At 45.4% G+C, this 17,035-nt stretch overlaps 3 protein-coding genes across 3 annotated transcripts; 1 reads left to right on the forward strand and 2 right to left on the reverse strand.

Annotated features, from left to right (window-relative positions):
* Positions 1-239: 239 nt before the first annotated feature.
* Positions 240-3,410, reverse strand: BDV27DRAFT_167537 (E1-E2 ATPase-domain-containing protein; the record flags this gene model as incomplete). The annotated part of the gene is made up of 4 exons (XM_032074518.1): positions 3,009-3,410; positions 2,715-2,938; positions 2,011-2,652; positions 240-1,952 (listed from the first exon to the last, which is right to left on the reverse strand). The coding sequence occupies exons 1-4, from the start codon at positions 3,403-3,405 to the stop codon at positions 240-242; spliced, it is 2,976 nt and encodes a 991-aa protein (XP_031933759.1). The 5' UTR covers positions 3,406-3,410.
* A 3,439-nt stretch (positions 3,411-6,849) lies between these two features.
* BDV27DRAFT_151939 (HPP family protein) lies at positions 6,850-7,479 on the reverse strand (the record flags this gene model as incomplete). Its single annotated transcript, XM_032071454.1, has 1 exon — positions 6,850-7,479. The coding sequence occupies one exon, from the start codon at positions 7,477-7,479 to the stop codon at positions 6,850-6,852; it is 630 nt and encodes a 209-aa protein (XP_031933760.1).
* A 4,901-nt stretch (positions 7,480-12,380) lies between these two features.
* On the forward strand, positions 12,381-13,021 carry BDV27DRAFT_35828 (uncharacterized protein). The gene is made up of 2 exons (XM_032076431.1): positions 12,381-12,766; positions 12,826-13,021. The coding sequence occupies exons 1-2, from the start codon at positions 12,422-12,424 to the stop codon at positions 12,985-12,987; spliced, it is 507 nt and encodes a 168-aa protein (XP_031933761.1). The 5' UTR covers positions 12,381-12,421; the 3' UTR covers positions 12,988-13,021.
* Positions 13,022-17,035: the final 4,014 nt, after the last annotated feature.

A 17,035-nucleotide genomic window follows, 5' to 3' on the forward strand; every position in this document is an offset into this window, starting at 1 on the left:
CTGTTCTGTTCTCTGAGTACTCGGAATTAATGTCTAATACAACTTCATCAAAAGTTTCTATTGTTGAGAAACAACTCAGCTATTGTATATGAAATATCTTTCCCTGACTATCATAGCACCCCTGCCATATCCACCGCGACATTTTCAAAGTTCCAACACATCAGGATCTGAGGTACCTGGCGGTTCAAAGAGAAAGAATATTATTCCTTTCATTCCTATCGCGACAACTTCAGCTGCTTCTAGTCAACATCTTCCTCCTCTTTACTGGACGCCAGGTAAAATCGTCCACTTCCCGTCTCAGCCTCATGTACATACTGAACAGTGACCTGGGCAAGGTGACTCAAGATATTTTCGACCTGGATCTCGCCTCTGCTGCGCTTCTTCCGGCCTAGATCATCCAACCATCGAATCTTATTTAGGGCATAATACAACAACGCAATCACAATTGTCACGCCCAATGAGTACCCCCAGACACGGACAATAGTCACAATATCGGTCCATCCGTTATGAGTTTCTTTTGGGGTGTCAAGTAGCTGGTCGAACGGGTTAGTAGCCATATCTCTATTTGAGAACCAGCCAAACAAGCAGAAGATCGTGGCCAGGGCATCAACGCCTAAGATCGCACCAACTAGTTGAACGGATGGCCATGTGTCGCCGCCTCTAGTTACGAAGATCAGCCAGTTCTCAGTAAGGGCCACCTCGAGGAATATAATCTCCTGGATTGAGCCCCAATTCTGGATTATGCCACCGTTGGGGAGGAACATAGTCCCCCGGATCACCCATGTTGCTGCGGCGAGCAAGATACCGAGAATAACGGAGATGATCCAGATTTTTGGCAGCTGCCACTCGACAGGACGCAGCTCGTATGATGCGTTATCATAGGCCACGGCAACCGTTGCGAGATCTGCAAACAGCGCTAGAAACACGACTAGGTCACTGCGGATACTCTCGTTGAGAACTATCATAGCGGTTACTAGATAAATTTCAAGGTGCAAACAGAGTGCAATTCGGTATTGAATATAGGCCTTCATGCGGTGGAAGATCTGCCGCGCGACTTTGATAGAATCGATAATAGTTGAGAGTCCAGGTTCCAAGAAGACAATATCAGCAGCGGACTGGGCTGCTTCAGATGCGCCTTGGACTGCGATCCCACAGTCTGCTTTCTTCAACGAGGGCGCGTCATTTACTCCGTCTCCCGTCATTGCTGTGAGATGCCCACGTTCCTGTAACATCTGAACCACCTGATATTTATGTTCTGGAAAGACCTCCGCGAACCCATCTGCTCGTTCAACAAGGTCCCCAGCCATGGCACCAAGGCCCCCGCCGATGAGCCGTTCGGAATTGTAGACTTTAGTGCCAAGCGACAATAGTTTACAAGTTTCCTTTGCAATGGCTATTGCATCGCCAGTTAGCATCTTGACCTCTATACCCAGTTTCTGGGCCTCGGCGATTGTCTGTGCGGTGTCCTCCCTTGGAGGATCAAACATGGGCATCATCCCAAGCAGCGTCCAGTGCTCGCCTTCTTTGCGCACGGCAATACCTAGGGAACGGAATCCACGACTAGCAAACTCTGTCGCCTTCTCCTTATACATTTTTGCCTCAGGGGTATTGGTTAGCTGTAAAACGGCCTTAGGCGCCCCTTTCGTGCATGTATACTTGACACCTTGAAACGTTGCAACTGTGACAATTCGTTTGGAGACAGGGTCGAAGGGGTGAAATTCCTCTACCTTCCATCCTTGCTGCAGAATTTCCTTGGCTTTGGGATACTGCTTTAGTGAGAGCAGTGTCACCTTGTCTATCGGGTCAAGCGCGTTCACGTTATGAGATGAGGCCAGGGCCGCCACTGCGAACATCCAGTTCACGTCGACACCTTCGGCTACGAACGGCTCTCTGATGCTGAGGCGATTGGCGGTTAAAGTCCCGGTTTTATCAGAGCATAAGATATCGACTCCCTTCTAAGATCAGCCTCACACTTCAAATGGGGTTTTGAGTTTAATAGAAAGGCCCTACAGAAAGAGATTCGATTGCAGTCAACTTCTGCACAATAGCCTTTTTCTTCGCGAGATACGCAGCGCCAACAGCTAAGGTCGTTGTGGTGACAACAGGGAGACCAACGGGGACCCCAATAATCATCAGAGCCAGGGTATAAAACAGAAGCGTCTGTTCTCCTGGAGATGCAATGGGGATATTTCGATAGAACCCGCCAATCCACATCGCAAGAATCCAGGCCATGACCAATACCAGAAGCGATGTCCCGATACTGTCCATAATCATCTTAAAATGGCCAGTGTCTTTGGAATTCTGCACCATGGCTGCGGTCCTCCCAACGAATGTTCTCTGGCCGGTTGTTTGGACCACCGCATAGGCCTTTCCCCTCTTACACCCGGTAGTGTAGAAAACGGTGTCCCCTACGTATCGGTCGACCGCGAGCGATTCCCCTGTAATCGCTGAATGATCGCAAGCTACAATTGAATGACCACGTCTGTTCCCCGTATCATTACCATGATCATCTTCCTCTGACTGAGGGCTTGAGTCGTCTAACATCCCGTCCTGCAAAAGTTCCTTATACTCCCTCCATCCGTTTTCACGATTATTGTACGCACAAATGACCTTAGCATCCGCAGGAACGGTCTGCCCCTCATCGATCACGATCTAAGGACATGGCTTTAGTCAGATTCTGTTGCAGACCGCGATTTCACTGTAGGCATACTTACCACATCCCCTGGAACCAATTCTCGAGCAAGAGAATCCATCTCCTGCGCATTGCGCACGATCGTAGCCCGCATGGCAATATCGGCTTTCAGACTTGCAACAACATCTGCGGCTTGTTTCTCCTGGTACCAGCCGACTGCGGCATTCAGACAAAGAATCCCAATTATGACGCCGAAATCGATCCAGTCCTCTAGTCCAGCGGCAAGCAGAACGGCGAGCTCCATCACTATGTTACCCACTATTAGCACAATGATGCAAGCTAGTAAATGCTAATGAAGGTAGCAGACAGCGCTCACCATAAAGGATCGGTCCCTGGAAATATGATATAACCTTCGCAAACGGATTCACCTTCGCCGAAGCCAATTCATTGAACCCAACAATATTACGCCGATGAGCGACGTCCGCATCAGCCAGGCCATCTCGGATATCAGTAAGGAGCCAATTTTCAGGGAATTTGCGTGAGGATCCACCGGTGTGTCTCCAGCGGAATTTCTTCTTGCGCCAAGGGGCGTACCACACTCGGTGGACGCGCACTTCACCTTCGTCGGGGCTGACGAAGTCGGATTCTCGGTAAGCAGAGACGAATTTGACGAGGCGAGTGAATTCATCGACATCACTGGGGTCGTCGAGATTCGTTGGGGACTGCAAGTGCTGAGCAGCGTGATCCGTGTTGTCTAGATTGACTTGGGGCATGATACGGGCCATTTCACCTGGCAATCAATAATGAGGCCGAATAGGTAACTGACTCTTGAGGGAGCAATTACGAAATCACTACGTTTAAGTGCAATTTGATTGCGAAAGAGATGCTAATATCCAGTAGATTTAAGTTCTCGGCTAAATCTGTATATTCGGTGAAAGTCTCGTATTTGAGTCCGATGACAGCAAACGATATGTCTTTGTAGTGATGTAGTGATGCCATCTAACGTCATCACAGACGAAAAACTGCTTGTAATATTGTTCTGCGATTCTATATGCGGTTAAAACTAGGAGGAGAAGGTTCGTGACCGGACGGGCCGGACGCCCCGGTGAAGCATAAATCATCAGCCCTAGGCGATCGGTGACCTCATGCTCAGAAACATCACATAGATCAAGAAAGCAGAACCATCTAGGATGTAGCAGGCCTACTATCCTGTGAATTTAGCTCATCATCTCAATGTTGCTGCTGGTGTCTGTATCTCAGAACCTCCATCCTACGCACCTCGCTGTCTACTGCAGGTTATCCGCAAGCCCTGGCCGCACAAGTCGTGGCGCAGTGAGTATATCTTCTTGGTTATATACTGCTACCTCCTGTCAAATAGTAATTGAGAAATATCTTAAAGAGTCCGGTCCTCAAATATGCCTGTCATCGCCGCCCATCCTGCCCAGCCTCCGCTCTTCGAAGTCCATCGACATGTGAGGCGAAGTGACTGGGCGCAAAGCCAGCCCGGGGTTATTCTTGTATTTGTTATTGTTTTTATTATTGGTTTTGGTATTCTTGGAATAGTAGTCCACAAGGAGTGGGAGGCTCGCAGGGCCGAAAGGGCTGAGTGGACCGTTGAAGAGATCAAGGATGATCTATAGCGTATACGCATAATATTTATGTCGCAGCCTAGTTTGCTGAGAATTAAGATTTAACAGGTTCGGACTGCAGGAAGTTCCAATATCAGATTTCAAGAACAGGAGTGTCAACGGGTATAACTAGTTCATAATATCGCTCGCTATCGAGCGATCTTGGAGCGTCGTCCTCATAGCATAACAATACCAGTGAGCCCGTTACAAACTTTACCCTCTACCCACCACTTTTTGCTGTGTCCTATGTATCCATGCCGTAGTATATTATTAGCTACATGTTCCACGAGGTTCAAGACCCCTAGAATATCTTGCCAGACCCCTGTCCGATTTCCTCTGACCGTCAACCTGTCCAAATATCAATTCACTTGAAGTGTTCAGCGACAGGCACATATGAGCAAGTCAGTCAGCAAGCCGTGGCCTCGCAGACTCAGGTCTATCATCGGAGCATCTAACTAGCAATTTTCAGTAACACCATCTTTTATTGAATCCCTTTTGGACAATGCACATTGCCATACGTCCTTCCAGAAGAAAGATGAACTAAACACCCTGCATTTCGTGATTCTGGAAGTTTATCGTCAGTATCTATTTCAAAAACGTGTTTGAGCGGCTGTTTACGTCTTCGTAACATCTCCCCCAGACGTTTGACTTCTCCCAGGGTGGATGGGAAACCACCTAGTGCGGATGTGCTTACTGGTTACCTATCTACTCCTTTGACATGAGAGAGTATTGTGGCACATGCCCATTCCTACACCCAGCATTGGTGTCTAGTTCATCGCTGATCATCCTCGCTATCACTCCTTTTGGCACATGGCAGCGGGCTACATGAGCAGGGAGGGCTCGAAAGAGAGATGCGTTGTTCATTTCTAATGGCTTGCTCTGATAGGTGTTATTTCCTGGCGCAAAATGTCTTTCAAGCTTAGAGATTCGGCTTTAAAGAACCATCACAGCTTTATAGAGTTGGTTATATCAATATTAATCGGGACCATGACTTTATTCTCGGAGGTGTACACAGGACACTGATGTGCTGATTCGAGCGATATAGGCTTTGGGTATTGTGGACGCCTTCCGAACCATCTTTATTAGTGTATTCTGTTACTGCGTTGCCTAGCCATGACTATAACGTTGCGTCATACGTGAGACTGTTAGAATAGCATGGAGACCGCATCAGGCGGAAATGCCTGATATAGATGTATAGACTATTCGTGGTGCATGCTCTTCTGCAAGGTGTAATTATTAAGTCAAAGCATTAAAGAAGCTTCTTGGCTCTATTTTATATTCATAGATTAATCATGATGAGGTACAGCCTCTACTTCCGGCAAATTCGTCAGTGTTTCACCTCACGTTGTGGCTGAGCCAACGGTTTCCTCGTAGCTTGATGTGTCCTTGCAGTGTACAGTGACTTTCTATTGCAGTTAGCAAAAAACATACGGACTAAGGATCAAGGTGATAAAGGCCAACCGGAATATCGAGTGTACAGCAAACAAGGCAATATAGGTGGGGAGCACCAGTGGACAGTAAAGGCCTCTAAGAAAGCCTCGTGCTATCGGAATTGTATGATGTAAAGATCGCGCTCCATGGAAATCGCCAGCAGGACCACTGTTTCTGGAACAGGGTCATCACGATGTCTGGCGAACCAGTCAATGACCTCACTCTCTATTGAGTCCCTTCCAAGATGTGGAACCGACGCAGTTTGCCTTTTTACAGGATGTGATTAACTCCAGACAGCGTAAGGGTGGTTGTTGTTGTTGCACATGTCCTTTGATGCAGCTGGTTGTATACTAATTACAATCATCAATTTCCGCGATCCGCTTCATCCGTCCCATCCGGGTCCTGACTTGTAGCTAGCCTGGCCCCTGTTCAACATTCTATCGGGAGCATGATGTTTCCGGTAGCCAGCAAAAAAGTGCTTAGTGATGTAGAAGCTAAAATGAACGGACATCCTAACGTCACTCCTACATAACCGTAGCCAAAGATCCTCACCGTTGTGGTATGATTCCAAGTTGCCCGCTAGTACCGGACCTGGCTATAACATATACCGCTTGTCTCATCTAAATTTACTTAAACCCGCATGAGGTAGTTAGCTACATATACCATAAATATGCCCGGTGTTGAGCGGATAACAAGAGCATAAAAGCATGCCATCGCGGATCTTCCTCATCCGTCACGGCGAGACCGAATGGACCCTAAACTAGCAACACACCGGGTCCACGGAGATTCCCCCTGACGCCAAATGGCGAGAAACAAGTTCAATACACTATGGCACAGTTCGTCGGCGACGGGGCGGACAGCGACAAGTTGATCCAGCGCCGTCGGATCGGACGGGTGTGCGTATATACCTATGTACCTCCTGTCACCAATTTCCGGGACAGTTACTGATGACGATTTCTATTTATTGTTCCTCCTGTGTTTAGGCCCGACAGACACTAGCGCTTCTGAATCTAGGCCTCAATGCTGAAGATGAGCCGTCGCCCGCTGATCCGGATGTAACCATTACCGACCTGCTGTGAGAATGGGACTATGGAGTCTATGAGGGCCTCACTGCCAGTGCGGTAAGGGAAATAAGGCAATTAAAGGGACTCGATTAGATTAGACCGTGGAATATCTGGAAGGATGGGTGCGAGGGGGGACGCACGGTGGGTGAACAGTTCCTGTAATTAACATCACGAGTAATGATGTTGCCATAGAGATGCCTCCATTTATAAAGGTCGAAGGGTGAAAGTGAGTGTTGTCTAAATATCCCTGGTACTGGCCATTGAGTACAAAAAGCCGAGTTATACATGTTCCTACCAATGCAGAAAGAAAATGGCCGCCGACAAAGTTTCGAGGCTGTGCAACAGGAGACTCGACTACCCCAAAGAGCAGCACAGCTGAGGCACCGAATGATGTGATAATAGTAGGGGTACGGTATACATCGCGGAATGCGGTATCTGTAGACATAATTGCCTCAATTAAGAGAATACCCCCAAAAGCCCCGATCCAAGCAAACAGCCAAGTCTCATACTTCAAGGGGATTTTGTGGAGCCATATGAATGGAGGGATTGGTAGCGGATCATAAGGTGGTCCTTCATCTGGGGGACGATAACCCGTGAACCGGAGGAGGCTGGGTGGTAGATCGCTACGATAGTCACGGCGGAATTTGAGTTGGGCGAGTGAATGCCAGTACTTTGCAGGGCTTTGCCTGATGCTGTGCAAGCTTGCCTTCTCCTTATTCCCCATTATAGTCAATAATGTACTTATTAGAAATGTAGCAAATCTTAAGAAAATTGTAGGTATGTATGTCAGCTGCCACGAAAAGCTTGTACACTCAATTTATATCTATTTGGCAGCCTTCCCGCACGTATAGGCGGCACGGACGGTCCGCCGTGGCAAGCGAATGATGCACCAGTTCTACTATTGCGCTGAATTATACACTTTAATATGACGTCTTCGGTTGATTCAGTAGCCTGAGAAGCAACGGCAGTTGGCTATGTCATTGTATCTCTCGTGATCAAGGCTAGAGTAGAATGTCCCTCTGTATTAGCCAGTTATGGCTGGGCCCACCACCATTATATACAATATGCTTTAACCGGGGAATATATCATTGTTCAACATAAAGGTAAGAGAGACGCGTAATTTCCCTGAAGAATGGCTGCTGACCGACATCCGGAGAGGCCTCATTAATTCTATTTGTGAAACCATGTTCCCTCACAACGGTGGTGCTATTCAGGACTAGGACTTAACCCAGGAGATTATATGCCTTGATGTAACATTCATAGAGAACTGGTTGATTTTTGTTACAAGAGGTGGCGGTATATGGTCATCTCTTGAGCCTCTTGGCGCTATCTCTTGGTGCGGATGCTGTAGATACAATTCCTGCCCCTTCAGGTCATTCATGAAACCTGGTTACTGATCTATAAAACCAATTTTTCGACATTATAAAGGTGACACACCATGGGTGGACTGATGTTGTGGCTGTTGTGATTGCACTGTTCTATTTTGCTCTTAATAGGATCGGATGGCTCCACGATCTAAGTCAGAAAAAGAGCAGCGAAGAGACAGGTAAGAAATGTCTTCAGTTATCTCTCCCAGATCACAATTCACCGGGAAGAGGAGTGAGCCTGGAGCCGGACGTGTTTTCATCGCATTCAACAAGACCACGAAGCTGAATAACCATATATTTATAACTATCATGTTGGTGGTGTTTGATTTGCCCACAACGACACACAGTATTGGTATGAGATCATCATTCAGCATAGGATTCTTTTTTTGTCTCGCCAGGCACTATAAGCGAATTTATTAGTGTCTTTTAAGGGCTTAAACCTTCGTTTCTCTGAACTCGTCTAGAAAAGCCAACTATATCTACGCTGAATTGAGGATATAATGAACTACTAGTATTGGCTCACAACATCCACTTGCATCCATAGAAGAATTAGTACAATGATCAGAACACACGCTAGTTTATACGGTACCAGATAACATTTCTTACATTTCAGTGGATGGGTCGTTGGCACTGCTTGGAGGCACTTCTCTTAATAAATTACTAGGGAAGCTGCCCTTTCCAAGATAGCCAGGTGGACGCACATGTGGTTTGATCCAGCTTCTCTTTGCTTTATGTCGCTTTGACCCAGACTTTGTATGAAACCTTTAACTATTGAACCAATGTCTTTTAAAATTCCCGGTCCTCGACGGGCTGATCACCGAATACCCCAACGGGGAGACAAACGCAATAGAAAACAGAAACAGGCAAGGAAACAAGGAAACCTATCGCCGTTAGCATCAATAGCCACATTAGTGTATAGAAGGCTTTTGCATCGAGGGTTGACTTTAGGCTCACTGGTAGTGGTAATGGTATGAGACAATGACTGGGCATTGATATTCTGGGATGGCTTAGCTGCCCACAATACAAAAGATATAACTGCGTCGCTAATATCGTGCCATCTCTGGTAATTTCCTGAGGTGGGTACATTTCCATTACGAGTGTCATGCTAACGATAAAAAGCCAAATGTATGCCCTAGCATACTTCATTTCTGCTAATCTCACTCTCCCCGCTCTTTCTATATCAGGGGGAATACCGTGTTCTCGACTATAATAAGCAGTCATTACCATGTAAAATGAGTATCGTGACAGAAGATCATTTTCTTAAATGAAAAAACTATGGCATGGTGAGATGGAAAGCCCTACCTCTATTCGATTGTGGAAGGGAGGAATATGTAGTGGTAATCTCCCCACTTGATCAGCCGTGATCTAGATGCATAGTCTATGCTGAGTGCTCACGCAAGATGGAGAGCACATTATAGAATTACTCCTTCCACTGTTCATGTTAAACTACAACGCTGAATAATCTATCGTTCTTACTACATAGTTTGATTTCCAGAACAGTTTGGCTGCTAACATTGGCATGTGTTCGACATTACTGTTTGTTTCACGCCGTAAAGATAACACTGTAGTCTCGAAAGCCATTATTATCCTAATATTCAGCCCCATCTACACGATAGCGAAGGCAAAAGCGTAATATCAGCCGATATGAAGGTTCTGTATTCTTCAAATCAACTGTGAAGCGAAATTGGTCGGAGAAAACGGATCCAAATATGTGGTTTGACCGATGATGAATAGCACGAGCTTCTTCAACTGTCTCCCAGTTGTTAAAGTTATACCGAGCAATGAAATCTTTTTGGAATGCAAGATTGAATACTTTCGCAGTCCCTATAACCCTCTGACTTTGTGAAGTGACCTCTAAGCTCTCTAATCGAATAGGTTGGTCTTGAGAGAGCTGTCTAATAAGTGGGAAATCTAGTAGGTACTTTCCTCTATTTAGGCTCACTTCAAAGTAGTCTGGCTGGATTTGTCCCCCTCGTACTGGATTAGGATCAAAAGCCTGCGGTGCGTCAACCGGGTGGAAGAGACGCGTTTCCTCTAGAGGCTCCACAAAGTGGACCTTTTTTTCGACCCTGGTGACATTCCTGGCTATTGAAGGTCACGAGTCAGCTGGCTTGTGAACTTCAACTAGGATATTCGGTGAAAATTACTGCCAATTGTTCGCTCGTTTAGTTTTAGGTCCTTAGAATTACGACTGCATCCTGAGAACTCGAGCTTTCTCGTTATAGAGCCCAAATCAAGCTGTGTGCCGGAGAACGAGCTGTGGTCATCCAGGGGAAGTTATAGAAGACTATTATATCGGGTATTGCAGGAAGCAGCTCGCGAATTTCCATATAGGGCAATGTTTGCCATTGAGCCTACCGTATTATCGAGAGGGATCTTTTGGTTTAAAGATCTGGTCTTTGCGTAGCGAACCCTTTGCGGTTAAAAGGAAATGGATACACAAGGCGGGGGGGAAAGAAAGAAAAGAAAAATGGACAAGAAGAATAAAATGAATCGGCCAGCAGAGATCAGAAAAGTATCGATAGACCTAATACACGGAAAGCTTACCTACGTTAACCTCACTGAACCAACGGTTAGTCTATGCATATTCGTCTAGTCGGTCCGGGTGAATCTCCTCGTGCGGGGGCACTATATATACTTCTGGAAAGCAGCGATGTAGGTTACCACCGTTTGCTATTCACCGCGGAAAGCCCTCGAGTATTAATATCTCGATTATGCGGTATTAGTTCCCAATCCTGGAGATACATTCACCAAGAATCAGAAATATCTCAGTTGAGACTGTTGGATTTCAGACGGTCCTGAGAGCCACTCAAAAATGAACGGGAAAACCGGAACAAACGCCAGCAATAACATCCTCCAAGGATGGAAGCATGACCCATGGAACAACCGCCTGTGTTGATGCCTATTAATCCTTCTAGGTCGTTCCTCTTCGACCTTTCCCAGGTAGTCTTAAACAGAGAATACCTTATCGTAAGAGGTGACGTTTACAGCCACTACAATTTCCTCACTCGACTAGGAGGACTGACTACACTCTTCGCACTCCTACTTTGACCCGATGATTGAAAACTGCGTAGGCGCATAGCCATGACTTGTCTGAGCATGGGACGATGTATTATTCAAGTATTCTATACCGTGGGCGTAAGGAAAATGTTACAAGGCGGTCAGTAGTTCGGTTGCTGGACCATGTGTCTACTATGTGGTACTTGTATTAACTCACATTGTCAAGATTGTAAAGCCTGGTTCTGTAGATAGTTGTTTTTAATGGCCACGTGACAGAATCAAGCGGAAATATAAGGCATACTGGGAGTGAGGCGCATGCTATTCTTGAACATTCTCCTAAAATGTCTATACGAGCTGTGTTTTCGCACCAGAAGCAGGTTTGGTCATAGCAACACTATTTCCACGGGAGTGAGAAAAGTTTGAAACAAAACGCAATTGAATACATGTTTAGTTACAGAGCTTGGAAGGTTGGTATAAAGAAGGCTTTGATACATCAGCAATGAGTTGAGCCACTCAGGATAATTTTTCTGTCCAGGAAATTTTGTCCTGGTTATTCCGTTGACCGCAATGAGTTTGAGTTTTAGAACCATCTTCCCAATGCAAATATTACCCAACAAAAAACGCAGCAATTGACTCGGTTCCTAAACTGATCGAGAATGTGCCGTTCGTTCCATCTAGTATATTGCATGAAATAGGCTGTTCTGGGTGGGTGGGAGCAGAAAAGGCTCCTACGAGCATCAACGGCTACGTTGACAAGGACGGCATTCTCATCACCTTTAGCAATATTGTATAGAAGTCTGCACTGCTAACGCCCTAGGTGAACTGCGGTGCAGTCCAATAACTTCATGGTCATTATCTATAGCCCTCGCTGTCTTTTTCATATACACATGATGTCTTATCCGGCAAGGAAAGTCATAATGGTCGAATTAACGTCTTGTCCCAGGTCAGGGCTACGGACACTGTAGCTGATATACACACATGGCTTTGTTCTATCAGGTTCTATTTTCCGTAAAGGCAACATTTCTATTGAGATGTGAGGTAAAATAACTACCCTGCCCGTTACAAAGCTCGACAGTTAAGCAAACATGAGCTTCAGCGATCAATGTACTTATTTCACGCCACTGGCTCGGCAAACCCGGCTGTATGGGTTGAGAAAGACTGTCATATGACAACAGCATCACATCGTAGACATTACGTTCATTGCTCCTTGTTCAACTCATCTATTCTCTTGTACCACTGTCCGCTTTAATCTGATTTTTCAGATACTATTTCGTCTCGTACTTATGTGAAGTAATAGATATGTGCACACATCGTTCTCGATTGCCAGGCAGGAGCGGAAGGGCAAAAAAGTGCACTCGGCTCTGGTCGAGTGAGGAGATTGCTACCGCCGTGTACTTTTCCTCTAGATATATTTGCTCCATCTCTGTTTCTTATATGATGCATCGTCGGGGATATAGACGTACACCCTCGGCCATCGAGAAAAAAGTTCAAAGAATCATTGACAATGCACCTTCTCTTCGACCCTCTCAGTTGCAGTGGGATGTTGATGCTGTTGACCATTGGCTTGATGGCCTCCTGGAGGGACCTGAGGCAGTGCGTCGTCATATCAAGTTCTCATCACAGGACGCTGAAATTGTGGCTTTGGTTAGCATTTGACCCTTCCGGAAGACTTACAAAGTTAGCCTTCACTAAATGCATCATAGCATCAGTCGATAGACGACACACTGGATAAGTTCAAATATCTAGAGCATCGCTGGCATACCCTCATGGGAAGTCACTTCTCATTTACATTTCACAAGGAAAATTATGAACCTAAAAATTGGGCCGAAATCTATGACAGCGAGAGTTTGAATGGACGGTGGTAATAACTTGAATTGGATTAATCTTGCGGTATCTGGGCTCTTTGGCAATGTCTCATCTATGAGAAAACACAAAGTCTTTTTCTTTTGATCGGTCTATCTTCTAAATTTACCGTCTATTTCACCGCTAGATTGTTTTTTAATAATTCTAAACATATAAGCGGCTCTGCATACCTAACTTGACATTTGCTATTATTTGGCAGGTAATGAGTTACCTATTACCTATGAACAAATAGGAGCCAATTACCGAGTTCCACTATCAGCAAATGCGCCGGAATTTACAGGTACCGAGTGCATTGGTCCATTACCAATATTGTTCAATTGTGGTGGAACCCTCAAGGTGTCCCAATGTTACTACATCCCCGGCGTATTCTGATCCATGCAGGAAGCTTTACGCAATCCACACAGGCATAAACGTTCTGTGATAGCGATGGCAGTCTATATGAACCCGCTGTTGGAGTGAGACTCAAGCATGCATCGACAGTTTTCGACGAAGAGATCAAGCAAAGTTCGGAAATGGTGGAGGTACATCATGAACGACGACAGCCATTGTTGAATCCAATGGATGAGCGTCAAGATCATACAACAGCTGCCGAGATTGAGTTTACAACCCGATGTCCTCTATCTGCATAACCTTCGATAATTCACTGTGTGAGCGAGAGTCCAGAAGCAGTATTTCATTCTCTTACATTCTCTACTTTAATTCTCCAGACTTCGACGTTACTGCCCTATCTAGGAATACTTTCACGAGGTTCTTAATGACATGCATCCATCAAGGAAGTCATTTACTATGAATGGGAGAGAATCCAGTGGAATCCCAACTCGAAAGTCACAGGCATAGGTAACTGGTTTCCTTGAAAGTGAAAGGTGAACTTGACTTTCTGTCATTCAAATAAGTCTTATGATTACTTCAGGAGTTCAGCCGAGGCTAGGTGGAATATGTCGTGTGGAAAATTCATATGGGTAAGCCGGGCCCCTCAAACACTCCGGTCTAGATTATGGCAAAGACAAAGTCTTTCACCAGTATGAGTTTGTACAGCAGATCAAGGTATTCTGGCGAACCAGCCTTCACTTATATGGGTTTCTAGTTGTTAAGGCACAGGCCAAATTGAAGCTTTCGAAAGTCTCCCTTGCATCTAGAGACCTTGGCGCATATTAGAGTCAGGCAGATCCCGACTCTTTATAGAATGATGCTGGCTTCCACTCCCACGATAGCTGCAAGGCTTCTATGGTCACAGCTTATCATAATTAACGAGAGTCTAAAAAGAACAGTGCCATCCGTCGACGTACTACATCTTTCATTCCAAGTGCACTCTAGGTTCCCGTGCTCCTCTCGCACCAACAGACTCAGAATGACGTTTAATATGGCAGTAGTAGTATCGAATTCACCTTTTCCATAGCTGAGCTCCGTGGACTTGGATTCGTACAATGCGGTCAAGATTCTTTCGCATTCAATTATGTACTGAACGGCAGGGGCGGGTTATTTGTGAAAAACAGCGCCTCTATTCTGCATCATATATCAAGTAAGTTAAGAAGAAATCTATGGGGTATCAATGTGCAGACATACAAACTTTCACTGCTGAAGATTTGAAAAATGAAACCTTGCCTGTGTCATACACTATGCTGTGACAAGTAGTATAACTGGTTGTTATATTTTTATGCTTGGAATAAAATGCTGTCGCATACTTGTACCAAAGGCTTCCCACGGAGGAAAGAACTCCAAAAAAAAAACTGTGTACTACACATTATCATCTGCGGCAATCCGCCTAGTCAATGGGGACTGACAAAGAGGACAAGTGTGGTGGAAGCTCCAATACCATCGTTCTAGACAACGCTGGTGGAAAATATGACAGCATTGAAGGTCAAAGACCGTATCACTTGAGAATAGTTGTTCAAGGCAAATGGAGCTGGGAGAGTTTATTAATACAAATCACAATATAGCAATGACCGTAGATGTCCTTACCAATTCTCTGCATTTGTTACTTGAGGTCTGTTCGCCACCTCATGGGACTGCTCCAGTGACGCTAATGTCCTGGACGGAATGTTTTGAAGTATAACATGTTCAGGCTTCACAGTCTTAGTTTGTGTCCCACCATCTTGCGCCCTGACCTGGCAGGGATGCCTCATGCTCCATAGCTTTAAAGCGAGGCTGTGGTACTTCCTTAGTATACTGATGTGATGACGTAGAGTAAGCCTGAGTGTGGATGATACATACAAGAACAAAATAACCATGAACGCAAATGATGTGATAGGAACAGCAAGAATCACAACCAATTGGGTATCCTTTGATTGTTGTTCGCTTCTTAACAGTATACAAGACATTTCTTTTCTCAACATTATGTAGCAATCTTTAATGTATTGTCAAATAACAGAGCACTCGTATGTCGGTAAGGCTCCCCCAATGTCTCAGGAAATGCTTGACCTCATATTTTATCCTGACAGCTGAAGTGCCCTGTTCCGCCTTAACCGGCTTTCACTGCAACCATAATTTATACGACAGATGGATAATGGGGAGATTAAAGAATGGGTAGCCGCGCAGGCCTTCGACTGGAGGGAGATGAACCATGGTGTGAATAGTTCCCTGAAGTAAATTTAGTGAACAGTGTTACCATATGCCGTCCCCCCCCCCCCCTTCCCTAATGCTTGGAACATAATACATAATATATGCTCGTGATGACGTCGGCGATATAGAAGTCATATTGAATCGACAGCTGACGGACTGGTATGAACCTAACTCAGGTAAGACTCAAAAGGTATTAACACCATCCGCCGCCTGACTAGAAGTTGAGGTCGGGATATAGCAAAGAAAAGTCCCGTGCATTCCCGATCAAAGGGAACATAACCCGTGGCCGGAAACCCCAAGTCGCTGTTTCATATCACAGTCTTGTAATGTTTGGGTAGATAAGCAAGCAATCCCGGAAACCACGGCACAGATGGCTGGAGTGGCGGTCGATCTTATGGTTTGCCCTTACTACCTTTGGAGTTGCCTATTATTATTATTATTATTATTATTATTATTATTATTTTCAGGAGGAAAATAAGTTGCACCCCGGCCAAAGCGGAACCAGTATTTGCCTAGCTGGCGATTCCATTAAGGACATAGCGCTATTCGCAGCACCGACGCTTATACACGGGAGGAGCCGGAGGGGGGAGTAATAGATAATGCGAGGCCGAGCATTCTCACTTGCAAGATTATCTATCGACAAATAGGAGGGCAAAAATATGGTCTCATGGAAGAGCCTATATCGCGTAGAGAGTGCTAATGTCTCCAAACAGAACACACATATACCCGGAAAGGTTTCTACGGAACTGCAAGACAAGGCCGTAGCTGCGGTGGATATTTTATAACTTACTATTGCTCTACTCTAATTGTCCGAATGCAAAGGGTATCTGCGAGAGAAACAAATCTTGTACCGTCGACCTCCCCCGCTCTGTCAGATATGGCACATATAGGTAATACCCAGATACAGTGGTATCATATTTTGTAAAGCTCCGCCCTTCGACACATTTATATGGAAAATCCTATAAAGGTCACTAATAAAAATATGAAGCGAATGCTGCTCTTCGAGCAGAAATATCGCTGGCAGGACTTCTATGTAGCTGCCGGCGATCGATGAGGTACTGCGTGGACATTTGCTAGGTATCATGTAATGTAACCTGATGAGAATCTCTATAGCATTAAAAGTAGCTGATTAGGTGGTTGATGAATAACCTCCGGAATCTTGTTGCTTAATCCGTGGCTACACCTTTTAGACTCACCAAAGCATTTCCATCCGGCAGAGAAAAGCTACGATCGCTCAAAAAGGCCCGGTGACGATAATCGAATGCATATGCTTAGGGTTGAAACACAGCTCACTATCCTTGATTTATAAGCAGAAGGAGCTTTCAAGATTTCCCGGATAGATTAAGCCTCCCGTTTGATTTATAATACAGCTATTGTATCTCAGCCCCGATATCTTCGGCGTGTATATAGTGCTGAGAAGTTCCTTATAGTTTACATATAGGATTAAGTCAGAACAACCAGAGCCCATCTTACAGTGTTAGTGAAAATAAC

This window comes from Aspergillus caelatus, assembly GCF_009193585.1.
Source record: "Aspergillus caelatus strain CBS 763.97 unplaced genomic scaffold BDV27scaffold_2, whole genome shotgun sequence".
NCBI classification, from domain to species: Eukaryota; Fungi; Ascomycota; class Eurotiomycetes; order Eurotiales; family Aspergillaceae; genus Aspergillus; species Aspergillus caelatus.

Coding starts and splice junctions, on each gene's coding strand:
- BDV27DRAFT_35828 (XM_032076431.1), top strand. CDS start 12,422: ATGTGCACACATCGTTCTCGATTGCCAGGCAGGAGCGGAAGGGCAAAA. Junction 12,767..12,825: donor ACGCTGAAATTGTGGCTTTG/GTTAGCATTTGA, acceptor AATGCATCATAG/CATCAGTCGATAGACGACAC.